This window comes from Melospiza georgiana, chromosome 5 (genome assembly GCF_028018845.1).
Source record: "Melospiza georgiana isolate bMelGeo1 chromosome 5, bMelGeo1.pri, whole genome shotgun sequence".
NCBI lineage: Eukaryota > Metazoa > Chordata > Aves > Passeriformes > Passerellidae > Melospiza > Melospiza georgiana.
This window is the reverse complement of record NC_080434.1, coordinates 36,149,689-36,163,876: the sequence shown is the minus strand read 5'-3', so window position 1 is coordinate 36,163,876 and position 14,188 is coordinate 36,149,689. Positions and strand designations below refer to the sequence as shown.

At 40.1% G+C, this 14,188-nt stretch overlaps 1 protein-coding gene across 9 annotated transcripts in view; it reads right to left on the bottom strand.

The window, feature by feature from the left end:
- BLTP1 (bridge-like lipid transfer protein family member 1) overlaps window positions 1-14,188 on the bottom strand; it is an 87,405-nt gene that overhangs the window by 21,641 nt on the left and 51,576 nt on the right. For 7 of the 9 annotated variants that reach the window (XM_058023795.1, XM_058023786.1, XM_058023788.1 and 4 more), the window contains exons 42-55: window positions 13,924-14,143; window positions 13,110-13,268; window positions 11,918-12,093; window positions 11,660-11,835; window positions 10,340-11,046; window positions 8,932-9,159; window positions 8,491-8,584; window positions 7,472-7,522; window positions 4,462-4,668; window positions 4,125-4,363; window positions 3,320-3,564; window positions 2,723-2,828; window positions 677-774; window positions 391-576 (exon numbers count right to left, since the gene is read on the bottom strand). In XM_058023795.1, coding sequence (XP_057879778.1) covers window positions 391-576; window positions 677-774; window positions 2,723-2,828; window positions 3,320-3,564; window positions 4,125-4,363; window positions 4,462-4,668; window positions 7,472-7,522; window positions 8,491-8,584; window positions 8,932-9,159; window positions 10,340-11,046; window positions 11,660-11,835; window positions 11,918-12,093; window positions 13,110-13,268; window positions 13,924-14,143 — 2,892 coding nt within the window. The remainder of the gene's footprint in view (window positions 1-390; window positions 577-676; window positions 775-2,722; window positions 2,829-3,319; window positions 3,565-4,124; window positions 4,364-4,461; window positions 4,669-7,471; window positions 7,523-8,490; window positions 8,585-8,931; window positions 9,160-10,339; window positions 11,047-11,659; window positions 11,836-11,917; window positions 12,094-13,109; window positions 13,269-13,923; window positions 14,144-14,188) is intronic. The other 2 variants (XM_058023789.1, XM_058023790.1) reach the window with 2 other exon arrangements.

Here is a 14,188-nt window from a genome sequence, read left to right as displayed (position 1 = left end):
CTGTTTCTTTCTAGGCATCACAAAACACTTTCATATCCTAGAACAAGTGATTCCAGGTAGCAGCAGGTTTAAGAGTACAAGAGGTACAACTGTCAAACCAAGACAGACAAACTAGGTCAAAATGTAGGTCTAGCAAAGCTTGGATCTCCTCTGATCTTATTATTTCATTCAAATATTGTAAAAAATTATATTAATATCAACAAAAGTTTTGAGTTTAACTCAGCAGAAAGGCTGTTACTGTTCTAAAGGGCTAAGAAGTTCTAAGATATCATTAATATAGGAAAAAAAAACCAGATAAAAACCAGCACTGTGCAACAACCTCTTAGCTTGGTTATGCAATTTTTTAATCACACATTGAGAACATTACATGTAAAGATTTTGAGCACTAACCTGATGTTTAACAATCTGTCCCAGAGCCAGATTCAAATCCACCTGGCACTTCCCAAACAGTTTGAGGTAGCTGCTACTTCCAGGCATTGCTTTGGTTTGCAGTCTGTTGGAGAGCTCGAGTTCTATCAAGCCCGTTTCAAACCTCACAGCCCGCATCGAGGGAGTTGTTGCTGTCACCTGAATTCCCTAATGGAAAAGGAAGGTACTAAGCCATGAGCATCTGGCTCAGAGACAGGATGAGAAAGGAAAACAGAACCCAACCACTGTTTTGTCATCATAAGATTACCTTAAACTGCAGGCTCAAGGAGTAAAGAAGAATTTTTGGTTTATCTCCATCTGTTGTGCCATCGTGTTCATTCCAAAGAGGTATTGGCTGCTCCCCTCCTGTACACATCAAAAATGCACAATCACAGTTTTATCAAAGAAAACATTTTAAAACCAACACATAAAAAAGTGACCATAAATTAAGCCTCATTTTAAATAGTGACCAGTTGAGGATTTACAAAAACAAGTGATGATTGAAGACATGAATGCAGATCCATCTTCTGACATACAATTAATATCTCTCCTCTAAGAATGAAGGAACAGAGGCATGTTCCTCCCTCCTGGGAAATTTTCCATCGGAAGTCTCAAAGTCTGAAAGGATTAACACCTGCTTTGCAAAAAGGATGGTTTTTGTCCCCTGCACCAGTGTATCTCCTAATTATCTGACAACACAAGTTTAACACTTGACTAAATACTATGCAAATCCCATGAAAATGAGGAAATTATATCAGTATTTTTCCATGAGAGGAAAGAGTATTCTGCAATTATTTTATTTTTGGGTTTACTTGCTCATTCTGGCACATTTCATTCCAAGTTATGTACCCCTAAGAAGCAATCCTGGTTTTAATTCCCCTTGATATTTATCTACATTCCAACTTAGTTTATAGGAAGGGCTTGCTGCTGGAAAAGGCTAAGCCATTATTTCTCTCCAAATATGCCAATTGATCTAATTACAGTTATTTGGTGGTAAGGACAAGCAGTTGAATCATGGATTCAAAAAAAACCCCAAACAACAATCAATTTTTATCACTCCATTCTGTATCCGGATAATTTTCTTTTAATCAACACTGCCTTTAATTTTCAGATGCCATTATTATGGACTGCTCTGGTCATTAACTAGCCCTCAATCTGTGCAACTTCACCTTCAGTAATTGGTTCTTACACAGTTTTTATATAAGGATAATAGGCAAACAATACTTTAGTGCAACACAAACACTAATTAGAAAAAATACTGCAGCACATCACACTAATTGGTATTTTCAAGGCATTTAAAAAGTTACTTTGCTCCAAGCCAGAGGGACCAAGCCAATTTCTGTCCCCATTGTTCTGCACTGAGCATCCAGACCCACAGATTGCTGACCTGACCACGTCCCTGCTGAATTACCCCAACATGGAAGGCAACAGTCACATTTGAAAAACCACCAGGAGGCTGCTACTGGCAATACAAATTTACAGTCTGGAAAAGCAGAGAAGCAGCACTGGTAATAAATTCCTCACATAAAAGTACAGGGCAGATTGAAAGGCTGGGTCTATGAAACACTGTAAAAGCTAATACAGCTTTCCTGGTTCAGCACTATATATGCTCCTCCACACAAAAAAAAAGTTCTGATAGAATAATGACAGCTGTCAGAAGATTTATTCTTGGCCCAAGCATTTTCTTACTACCCAATACTAATATATTTTGGCGGGAACAAGTATCAGGGTGTTTCTTGTTAGCCTTCAGGGAATTTGGCATTTTCCATTTTCTCCACCGCATTTTCTAACTGCCTTGAGGGCATGTCATGTGGACTGCACCATTCTTTTATTGGATGTATATATTTGAACATACATACACACACACAGAGGGACATGAAAGGAAGCAGATGTACATACAGACATTCTTTTTACTTAGTTACCACTTGTTATTCTTTCCTCATGATGTTTCCAGCTATTGATGAATCTTACTAAACTAAAAATTTCCCTTTTAGGATAACTCAAAAAAAAGTTCAAATCAAACAAAGTGACTACAGAAAGTAACCCAGCCAAGGTCACATTATGGAGACACACAGAGGCTGAAGTCCCTGCTTCCCAATAGAAGTCCTGCTTATGATAGACCTAGAATAATTTCCAGAGCCTCTGTTATAATTTCAAAGTCCAGCTCTGCTTCCTGCTGCTGCTTGCAGTGCTAGAGGTGAAATGAGGGTGGCTGTGAAATTAATGAGCTGATTCTGACTGAGAGCTACATCATGTTGCCATCAAACAAAGTTTGAGGATCTTATTTAAAGCAGCTTTTAAGTGTTCCACTTACCTGAAACCTTCTGTATGACCTCATTTACTTCCTTCATGAACACTTTTTGCACAAATACTAAATGGTTTAAAAGGTCAGTAGTGAGATTATGTTCAAAGGAGCCAACCTGTAGAAATAAAACATTTGAGAACAAACATTACTTTTAAAAAACAGTGGATTTTCAGGTTGTTTTTTTTTTTTAGCTGCCAACATCAGAATTCTCATTTACAAACATGCCAGACTATTTTTCTGACTAAAGTTAGTAGGAATGCCCTGCTATTCCCCAGCAGGTGTTTCTTTTAAGCAGCATCCCTTTTCTCTCTGGAAAAATTAACTAGGGAAATTGGCACACAAGTAGAACTTATGAATAGAACACTCTGTGTCGAGCAGAGCATTTTATATCATTAAGGTTCTATGTCATGTCATTATTCCATTTATGGAGCTGTCTAATAAAAAAAATCAGCTATAAAACAATAAAAAATAGATTTTCACTATTTGGATTCAGCTTGTAAACCTGAGAGCTCTGGAGGAGGCAGATTGCTAAAAACAATGTGAAGGTGAACAGACAGAATTGTAATAGAAGGGAAATAAGTTATCAAAGATGCCTTGAAGCCCCACCTCAGCCACACAGCGCAGATAGTTGCCCTGCAGGTAGTAGCCCTGCTTGGCAGGGAGCTCATCGATGCTCCAGATCTGGTCAGAGTAAGTGTCATGCTCTTCCATGACATATTTCCCTGACATGGTGACAGGAGGCAGGTTGAGACTGGCCGAAGGAGGAATGGTTGACATGTCAGTGGCAGAAACTTTTGAAGTGAAGCGCAGTCTGTGGTTTGGAAGCTCAAAATTAAATCTGGTCTGGGCACCTGAAAAATGAAGGCAGGGGAAGAAAAGGTATGAACTGGCAAAAGAATCTCTTATTTATCTTTAAGAACAGTTTTGGAACAATAGAAAAAAATGTAAATGGTTAAAACGTTACTGGAGTTCACACAGCCAAAGAACTATAAATACCTATCCACATGATTCTGGGTTGTCTTAATTTTTAGAGAAAACAAAGATTGCACAGTAATAAGACTAAGGGGGAAGTCATACAAACCACCTTGTGAATACTGAGGCCTTACAAGACTATTCTAAACCAGCATTACAAATCAAAATTTAAGTAATCAAGGATCATAACCTGATTTTGGCAGTTAAAGGGAAGCTTCTTGGGAGGATGCTATATATGAACCTGTACATGTCTTCATGGGCTCTTGCATTCTGCCTCTGGGAACTGTGTAACAACCACAGTGAAAATTCTCTATATGGGCCCACCTGGCTGAAGTCCATATTAAAAAAACCAAAGCTGATGACAACAGATTCAAAGCTCTAGCTAGAACTCAACAAACACCAAGTGCTCGTGGGTGCTTATGGAAGGCCAAACTGTCACCTGTCATTCCATGACTCCTCATTCTTCCCATCTTGTACTCTGCCTTCAGGGAGGGCAGGAGCGCTGCTCCGATGGCAATCCCATCGATCATGGCACTGAACTTCAGCACTATGGGCTTCTTCTCCAAACCTTCTGGCAGCTGGGGGAACTCATTTGTTTCAACTGGCGTCTGATTAATGCTCGTTGGAGTCTTCTCCGAGGGCAGAGGAGTGGCCACATCCTCCTTGGCTGGCTGGGGCCTGTGGACCGGGACAAAAGGCAGGAAACCCTCGCTGTTAACCCGCCCAGGCACCTGAGGTGCCAAAGCCTGCCAGGGGAGGGGTGTGGGAGCACTCACGCGGTGGAGGGCTGGCGGATGAGGTCGGAGATCTGCTTGGAGAGCTGGTGGGAGCTGCGCACCATCATGCTGTGCAGCGTGGCCGGGTGCTGCGGGATGTTGATGCTGATGGCGCCCACCTTCACCACGGCCGCGTTGTTGGTCTTGAGCCCCCTCTGGGCGCTGTACAGGGCCTGGGATTTGGCAATGCTGCACTTCACCACAGTTCTGGCAGCAAAAGGGAACAGCAGTCATTTGCACGCCCTTCCAGTTGTGGGTTAAACTGAGTCTTTAAGTGTTAGCTGAATTTTGCAGTAATATTATCAACTACACCCACATCCCTTTTTCTCTCACTTTACACACAGATGCACTACATGCCACAAACAACTACATTACGCTTAAGAGAACTACATGTCATGCATGCCAAAAAATACTTATACCAAACTCCTATCCTTGCTTAACCTAAGGTCATTTCAGCGCATACACACCAGGCTGCACACAGACAAACAAATTTGCACACACAGAAATAAAACAAAGAGCCTTCCATTTCAACTCCTGTTCAGGAATAATCTTGAATAATCCTTTTAGTAAAAACTCAGATTTCTGAGTTTTGCATCCAAATAGGTCATTGGAGGAAATACTTAACGGTAAATGCACAGCATGTGATTCATAAATTTGTGCATTATATTGATGTTCGATTCAAAGATATTCTTGCAAAACATATTATCTAAACTTGATTTTAATATTGAGGAGGATATAGTTCACAATGGTTACCCAAGATAAAAAGATAACTGCACTAAGCAGACAGTTTTTGATGTCATTATAGAATTTAGGCAGAGCAGAATTCACTAAACTCCTATTAAAAATATATTGGGGTAACACATAAATGTTTCTATGGTCAATTCCTGGAGGGTTACCCAATGGAAGTATATTATGCAGCCAACATAGAATTACAGCCTCAAAGAGAAGGACATGTAGTTGTCAAGATGCAATACATCAGCTAAAATGGCTGAAAAATAGACTAAATATTGAATAAAATAAACTATAGACTATGTAAAATAGACAATATAAAATACATAAATACATTCAATGCAGTTTCTCAAATACTGTATTTCATGGGGTATAGCTAAAATACTTTTTGTATAATATTTAGATTGTTTATAGACAGTTTGGTCTCATGGTGGAAGATTCATTATTCTATGAACTCCACTCTCTAAGTAATGTTTCTTCTTATTCTTATGCTAAAATACCAGCAAACCCAAAGCAACCCAGATGTGGAAATACAAACCAAAGAACAAAAGGCATCACCCTTCTGCTTATAATCAAGAAATACACAGCACTGTAAGGCAACCACTGGCCTATCAACAGCAAATTAATTGCCTCAAGTTCAAGGAACACTCAGATTTTCACAGCTATGCCAGAGATGCAAGTGACCTAAAGCAGTTCAGAATTAATATTTTAGAGCAGACTGTCATGTAAAAATGATTGCAAAATATGTGATGAAGGAAGAAACAATTCACAACAATTTTCAGAAAAACATTATACAAATAAACATTACTTAAGAAAAGGCCAGAATTGCTTTAATCCACCACTTTATAAGAACACCATTATTTTTCTTGATATTTGCTCCTGTCCCACTCTCTTCCTGCTACCATTTTGACTCAACTGTTGTGAAGCCAATCAAGAACACACTTCCATCTCCACCTATAACCACAAAATACTACTGCATTCAAACCATTTTAAACATTTCCTTAATTAAAAATATATTACACCAGTATGGCTGTTGCAGGAGAAAAAGCTCAGCAAAATTAGCAGTGCTTTTCTCCATATTTCATGCAACAAATAAATTTCATTGCTGCTTGCCTACAAAAAACCTACTTCCATGACAAGAATGTGGAACAACTGCCTGGCTATCCATTTATTATTGAAGATCTGCAGTTTGCTTACCTACAGTGACATGCCTGTAACACACCTGGTTCTATCTCACTAAAATCATTAATCATGATTTAACTTCTATACCAGTAATGCTTCCAGAAAGAATTCTATATTCTCACATCAATACTATAAATGATCACTCTCCAGACAAATGAGTGACAAAAAGTCTTTGTCCCACTGCAGAACTGACTACAAGGCCAGTACTCAACAGATTTTTGCCATGTTGTAACAAGTATGTGGCGGGGGGAAAAGTCAGCAGGAGGCCAATAACACACAGGAGCTACTGCACTGAGTCAGCTGTGTGTAAGTAAAGGGATCCTTCCCTTAATTCCAGACAAAAGGAATTCACTTTCTAAGCCAGAGACTCCATCATGACACACCACCATAAATCCAACATGGATTTATCCAATCCTGTTCATCATTTATAATTTTGTTGACTACATCATATAGCAGCCAATTCAACAACTCAGTGATGCCCTGGTTTAATGCTGCTACCAGACAAAAAGCAACACAAATCCCAGTATTTGCCCTACATCACTTGTAGTTTTCAGTCCATCACCTCTTCTTCCAGAGCTATAAGAACATTTTAAAGTTAATCCTGCATTACCACAACACTGAATAAACAGACACAGATCTTCAGCATGCCTGGGGGTTAAACCAGCACACAGAGAAATAAAGACAAAAAGGAACAGCCCTGTCCACGATGACACCACAGCTATCACTCCAAGCACAGTAGTTCCAAAGCAAATCTCACCTCTTGTTCCCTAACATTTATCAACACTATTTCAGCTCATTAAAATAAGTACAGGAGCAGATCTAAAGAACTTAAGGGCCACTAAAACCATTCCAACATTGCAGTAGTGAGTGCAGTGCAATAGCAGTCCCTCAAACTCTATTGCTAACATTGACAAGGGCTTGTTTCAGGCAGATATTTAGCAGGCTTCATTAAAAAAATTTATCTAGGTAATACTAGACGATGAACCAGGATGTATTCAAGCATCATCTGCCTCCACAATCACACAGAGTAGGAAAGCAGCCATTATCTACACAACACGGAGTTAATTGCAAGACTATTAAACATAATAATATGACATACAGAAACTCTTGTTTGGCTGTGCTTGTAGGAGATGTAGGAAAATCCTCCAGTCTACAGATGAAGATTGAAGAGAAAGCAAGAAAAACAAAAACAAAGCAAATAAAGAATAAACAGTCATGCAAAATTAGTCAGTTAATTATTTGTAACCCACAATATGACACTTATTTTTAAAATTACCAAGGTTTTGGTTTTGCTCATGTTTGTTCTTTGATCTTGTTGTTTTTAAGATTTATCGTTATTTCCCCCCTTTCCTTTTGTACCCTCCCAATACGTTCATGACTGTCAGATTGGAACTTTTATTTATCCCTCTGAAACAAACTTACTGGAAGCAATTTAGATGAGGAAATTATAAAATTCTGTATGTTTTAATTTCTATGTAGCATCCTGCAAACTACCCAGGAATTAAAAGGAGAGAGAAACTCAAGTGACATTGTTTAGCCCCTTTCTACAAGAGTCATGTTCTCAGACCAGTACACATACTGAGGGTTACCCAGCCAACACCCAAATTGTGTGAGGGTGATCTGTGCTACAAAGAATTGTGGTTCAGCTCATTCTGCAACTCAAACAGAAAGAGATGCAGCTGGGAACAAATTAAAATAATGCATGGCGTTTTTGAGTCTGTGAACCTGGCAGAAATAAAAAAGCTGGAACAATGTGGATGCTGAGCAAGTGATTCATGATGTTCATGCACAGGAAGTGGTTCTCCTCCCCTCCCCTGCCACCTTGTGTCAATTATATAAAGGCCGGAGAAGGGATATTAGAACAACAAAACTAACATGAGAGAACAAAGAACGATGCATCATGACAGTTGGAAAATATGTCTACTAAAGAAACACTATAGCTCTTGAACATATAATTACCAATGAATAATTACCATCAGAAGATTAATTACTCCCTACAAATCTCATATGGTTTGAGCCTACAAGTTTCAAAAAGCAATTAGAAGCACAAGAGAAATACTACAACTCGTAACACTTTGATGAATTTGAACAATTTTAAATTGTAGACTTCGTACTTACTGGATATTTGGGGTAATTCCCTCCAGCAGGACAATATTGACACCTCCAATGTGAGCAGTGGCACATGTCTCAGTCATCTTTTGGTGTAGCACATCTTCAGGGAAAAAATTTATTTAACAGCATTTCAGTCAGTACAATACTTCAGGTGTGCTGACTGTTTTTAAAAATATTGCAGCAGGGAAATAACTGAAAAATTACAGCTTTAGCAGTCACAGTAAGTGATGTCAAATATAAAATGTGACAAGAGAAAAGCTTTTGAAAAATGACTGACTGTCTTCTAAGATAATTTCCTCCATGGCACTTTCTGAAAAGCTTGCAGCATCCTTTATAATAATTTTTTAAAAGCACTTGTTGAATATTATTATATTACACACACATACTGCACACGCACATGTAAAGCTGCCATGGAATTGTTTCAAGAACGCTTTTAGCTGATCCCACCTTTCATTTTCTCTTTCAGGGTGAAGCTGCCGTGGATCCTCTTGAGCTCAGACTCCATGGTGAGGCCACCGATGTCGGCCTCCAGGTGCGTCCTGTTGACCATGCCTATGCCGAAGACGATGAGGGTGACGTGCTGCGGCTCCGCGGTCACCAGGCTGCGCTTGCGCCCGTTGTCCTGCTCGTTCTCAAACACCACCCTGCAGGCCGGCTCCGTGGGGCTGCGCACACCTGCACACAAACACACCAGCAGCTCCCTAAGGCTCCTTTTGGGATAAACCCGTGCCATATCCCACGTACATTTCCAGTTCAAACTGAGGATCATAGATATTCCATGGCAAGAAAACTCTTCAGGAAAATTATCTGTGCTTCACTCACTCCACCCCGATACCACTGCAACTGAACCGAATCCAAGACACCATGGAGACAATAATGAGCAATGTGGTTTCATTATTATTCACAGATATATTCACCTTATATAAATATTTGTAATGATCTGGTTTTATTGTTATACCAGAAAAATACCCTGACAGTTTCCAATTGCCCTGTTTATTTTTTGATCATTGCATGGGCAAAGATTATTATAATTCATCTTTTTGGATGGACAAGTTTTCCTTTTCAACATTCAGGAAGCTAAAAACAAGATAAGAAAATTTACACTGTGTTCAGATGTTGATATGATATTCTGTGGTTATGATATTCTGTGCATGAAAGACACTGGTATCTGTTTAATACGAGTTCCCATCTGACACTCTCAGAAGTTTTTTGTTCTTTAGTTAAAAGAAGTTCAAAGAAAATATGGCAGTAGAGCAACTACACCATCCCCTGCATATTCACAGCAACCTAAGTTCAGCAACAAAGAGAATGATGCTAAGTCAGCTCTCAGATTTGCTGCTCTGTGTTGAAATACATTAGAAATAGTAATAATCACACCAGATCTCAAAGTTTCAGATGAGAATAAGGCCCAAACACTTGTAATCTTTGTGGGACTTCACCAAAATCACTATTGCAGCTTTCCTTCTCTCACAGCAAGATTGACAGATTTTTGTTTTATTGTCAGTCATTCTCAAGGCAGAGATTAACTTCCTCAGGATGGCTTTACATACCTGCTTGCATATTCCCACGGAATAATAATATGCAGCATTTCCATACCCCCTTGAACACAAAACAGCACTTTGGGAGGAACAAACTCAATCCACACTATGCAGTTAGTGAGAAAAGTTAAGCTTTCCTTTTGTACATCATCTTGGTGAACTAATCAAAAGCTCACAACTGTCCTCATCACTTGCCCCTCTAATCCAATTCAGACAGGATGGGCAGTTCACAAAAAGACATCACGAGCAAACTTCAGAAAGCACCATTTAAGCAAAACCACACACACTCGGTTATTTGGGTTCATGAACCACTTTACCTGTTGGTCCAAAGGTTTCAGAAGACTTTTCTAAGATGCCAGTGGGATCAGAAATGAGTGAATAGAAGTTGAGCAGTTTATACATATTTTGCCAGCACTCTGCAGAGGGCTCGCTCTGCTCCGACACAGTAATGGAGTCAGAGTCATCCATATGGATGGTCACATGGTCAACAACATCTTTGGAGCCTTTCCTGGACACTTTGGACGTCCTTCGCTCCGACCTGCCCAGGGAGTTCTTGTTGCGAGCCTCCTTCTTGTTGTTGTCGTTGTTTGTCCTCTTGCCCTTGGCGTTGTTGACGCGGGTGCCCCCGTTGAGGCTGCCCCGGGAGCTGCGGCTGAAATCCGAGGAGCGGAAGTCGCGGTGCTTGCGCGTTTTGAAGGTGGGCGTCGGGGAGGCCGAGCCGGCCGTGTACCTGCTCAGCTTGATGTCCGTCTGCGTGGCCTTGATGTCGTCGATCATGGTGCTGAACTGGTGGATGAGCCGCACCAGCGCCATGTCCACGTGCTGGCTGATGGACTGGCAGGAGATGGTGAAGTTGCAGTGGAAGGTGTTGTAGTAGCGCTTGTTCAAGTCATGGAAGGAGAGGGCGTTGGTGGAGTTTTGAGGGGTGCACATGGATTTCTCCATCACCACGGCGCTAATGCTGAAAGTCTCCAACATCAAAGCTGGTTTGAATTCCAGAGGAGGGAGATTGACAGCTCCTTGCCTGAGGAAAGGAAAGGTACTAGTTACTACTGTGCTGCTTTTTATGAGAGTGAGAGTCAAATACAGCTTACATCTAATTTACTGAACCCAGCCTTTTATTTCCCTTAGGATATCACCTTTTTACCACAGTTCTAAATATGATAAAATGAACTTTTACAGTTTCACACTGTGTGCTACTAACATAGAAATCATCTAGTTCTACAAAACCTAGTTTGGCATGCAGTCATTCCATTACATCCTAAAGCTTTGCCCAAAATTGGTCCGGGGGAAGATTGAGCATTTTCAGAAGAATTCAAATCATTATTATTTAGAGGATTAATTATCAAACACCACTTCAGAGCCACTCAAATTCCTCCCCACTATTATTTCCACCAGCTCTCCCCGTTCCCCAATCTCCAATTTTCAAAAGGAGCTAAGATTCAAATAGTTACAATTCCCAAATAATTCCGTAGGAGGATTAAAAAAAATATTTTAACAGAAAGACAGAACAAAAGATCAGAAGAATAAAGGGCTGGTCCTTATCCCATGAAAGTACTTTGGAAATCTGTCACCACATGAAAAGCCTAATTTCTGTGCTTTAGCCAATACACATGTTTTTAAATCTCTCATCATACCTTCGGGCTCGCTTGCTTTTCCTCTCCTTTGCTGTGTCTGAATCAACAATATCTGCTCTGAGGCAGTCCAGAGTTCCTGAGAAGGAGAGGTACTCTCCAAAGTACATCCTGTAGCACAGGGGCATCGCATCCTGCGACTGAATCCCCGTGTAACTCAGCAGAGGTTTGAACACAACCTACAAAACAAAACCCACCCAATGAGTTATGAAAGCCTTGATCATTTCCACACTCCTGCTCACCATGTGCAACCCCAGTTACCTGTGCATCTGCCAGCTGGACAGCAGGAAAGCCCTGGTTGCCCTCTTCTACCCCTGCAATGTCATCCTGGCTGGTGCTGTGCTGCGAGTGAGTGCCATCCAGGGTGTTCTGGTCACTGGACAGAACCGTGTTGAAGTCTGAAGCAGAGGGGATGGTAGGAAGATTGGGTGCCACACCTGGAAAATAAATACCCATGGAACACTAACACCACAGCAAATCTTACCACCAGTGACTTGATAAATTCAGCAAGATTATTTACACAGATAAACGAGCCACAGCGAGGTCTGTAACTTCACTAAAGGTGGCATTCAGGATAAACAAACAGCCTGATATTGCTGGAACAGGTAGAGATTGCCCAATTCAAATTTGGAAAGAGTCTTTCTGCAGAGAAACACATTCCAGTTTACACAGGAACCACAATAGTTCAATATGTACGGCCATCTGTACAGCACAATGATGTTTGTAGGATCAGACTGTTGGTTCAATATTAAAAACAAACTAAAGCAACTGCTTTTTGCCTAAGATTAATATAGCACAGTTGAAGGAGTGTTAACAGAAAAAAGATTCCAGCGTAGTGTTAGCGAAAAACAAAATTAAGACACACACTGAAAAATCTGAATGATGACAGGCCAAGAAGAAAAATAAATGAGCTGCAAAAAATTGTTACAATAATTTGTTAATTGTGGTTCTTTAATACACCTATGACTTTGAGAAATATATTTTTTCTTTATTCCCTTCCACAAGTTAACCCATTCCTAAGTTACTCCCAAACACGTTTAGTCTCAGAATTCAACTGAGAAAGAGCAAGGATTCCAATGCACAAATTACAAAATAAGCATATGCAAATTAGATCCAAAATAGCCAACAAAATGAAGGAACTCAGCAACAGAAGAAGATTTTATGGTTAAAGTTTTGGCAGCTACACATTGCTTTGGCAGCCATACTGCTCCAAATACAAGAAAAAGCTAAATTTTTGGAGGCAGGGTGAGGCAAAATAAAACATCCGTTTTGCTTAAATCCCATGTTTTCATTTCCCTGTGAAGGTTGCTGTGAAGTCCCACAAGTAATACTTTGAACCAATTAAGTCCTGTTGATCATAAATCACTCCCTCCATTACTTTCAGTCAGAAAGTGGCAAACACAGGCCCAGCCAACCCAGAAGCACCTGGAACTCAGCTGCAAATGAGCAATACCTGTTGGAAGGCTGTTGTGCCCAGACTTGGTGGCTGGGCTTTCCTGCACGACGCTTCCCCTGTTGCCCACGGCGTTGGACATCCAGTTATAGAAACTCACAGAGGAGGGCTCAGACAGCAAAGGGTGCTCAGACAACATGTCTGTGGCCACAGTGTTTCCTGTGCAGGTAAAGCAGAAACTTCAGCATTTCTGGCATCCAAGTCAGCAAAAACAAGGAACATGGCATGATTTCACTGCCAACAACTAGAAACTATAAAAATAAACCTAATTCTCTAGGTTTATTCCACTAAATTATGTGTCAAACAGCACTACCACAGAAGTTACAAGTGGCACTAATGGTTGTTGCGCTACACATGGCTTTGTATTTGCTCATTTCTACCATTAATTAGAGGAAAGGAATCATTAAGAAACCAAAATACCTTTTTTTCTGAACAATATTTCAGTCCCTGACAGCAAAGGAGAGAAGTTTTAGAGAAAACACAATATCAAATATAGTATATATTGTACATACACAGAAAAACTGATAAAAATACAGTCTGAAAAATAACACAGAGCATAAACACCTCAATGCTTCAAGCTTCTAAAATATTTATTGAAAATAAACATTTTCATAAACCATGACTAAATGTTGAATTTATCATATGCAAACTACAGTAGTGAAATAGTATTTTCAGCTCTCTTTTTGAGCTACTCAAAAGGTTAAGAAAAAACAAACGCAAAATGGTTATTTCCCTATTCATTCAAAAGGACTAGGAAATTATGCCACATCATACCTGTTTATGCTACATCATACTTTTTTATGCTACATCCTACCTGTTCGTGTTAAAGAACTACTTTTAACTGCAGTTGAACTTCTTTGAGGAGTCCCTTCCAACAGATTGTGCAGGCTAGGAAAGCTCCCAGTGAGATAGCTGAGCAGACTTTCCTTCCTTGGGCTTTCCCTGACTCCCATTCCAGAGCGGCCAACATGCACTGGTGAATCTGTAGCTGTGTCTCCACTGGTGTAACTCAGGGAATGATATGGATGGATGCCCTGTGAGCAGAAAACAAATTAATGAAGTACTGTAGAAACTGCAAA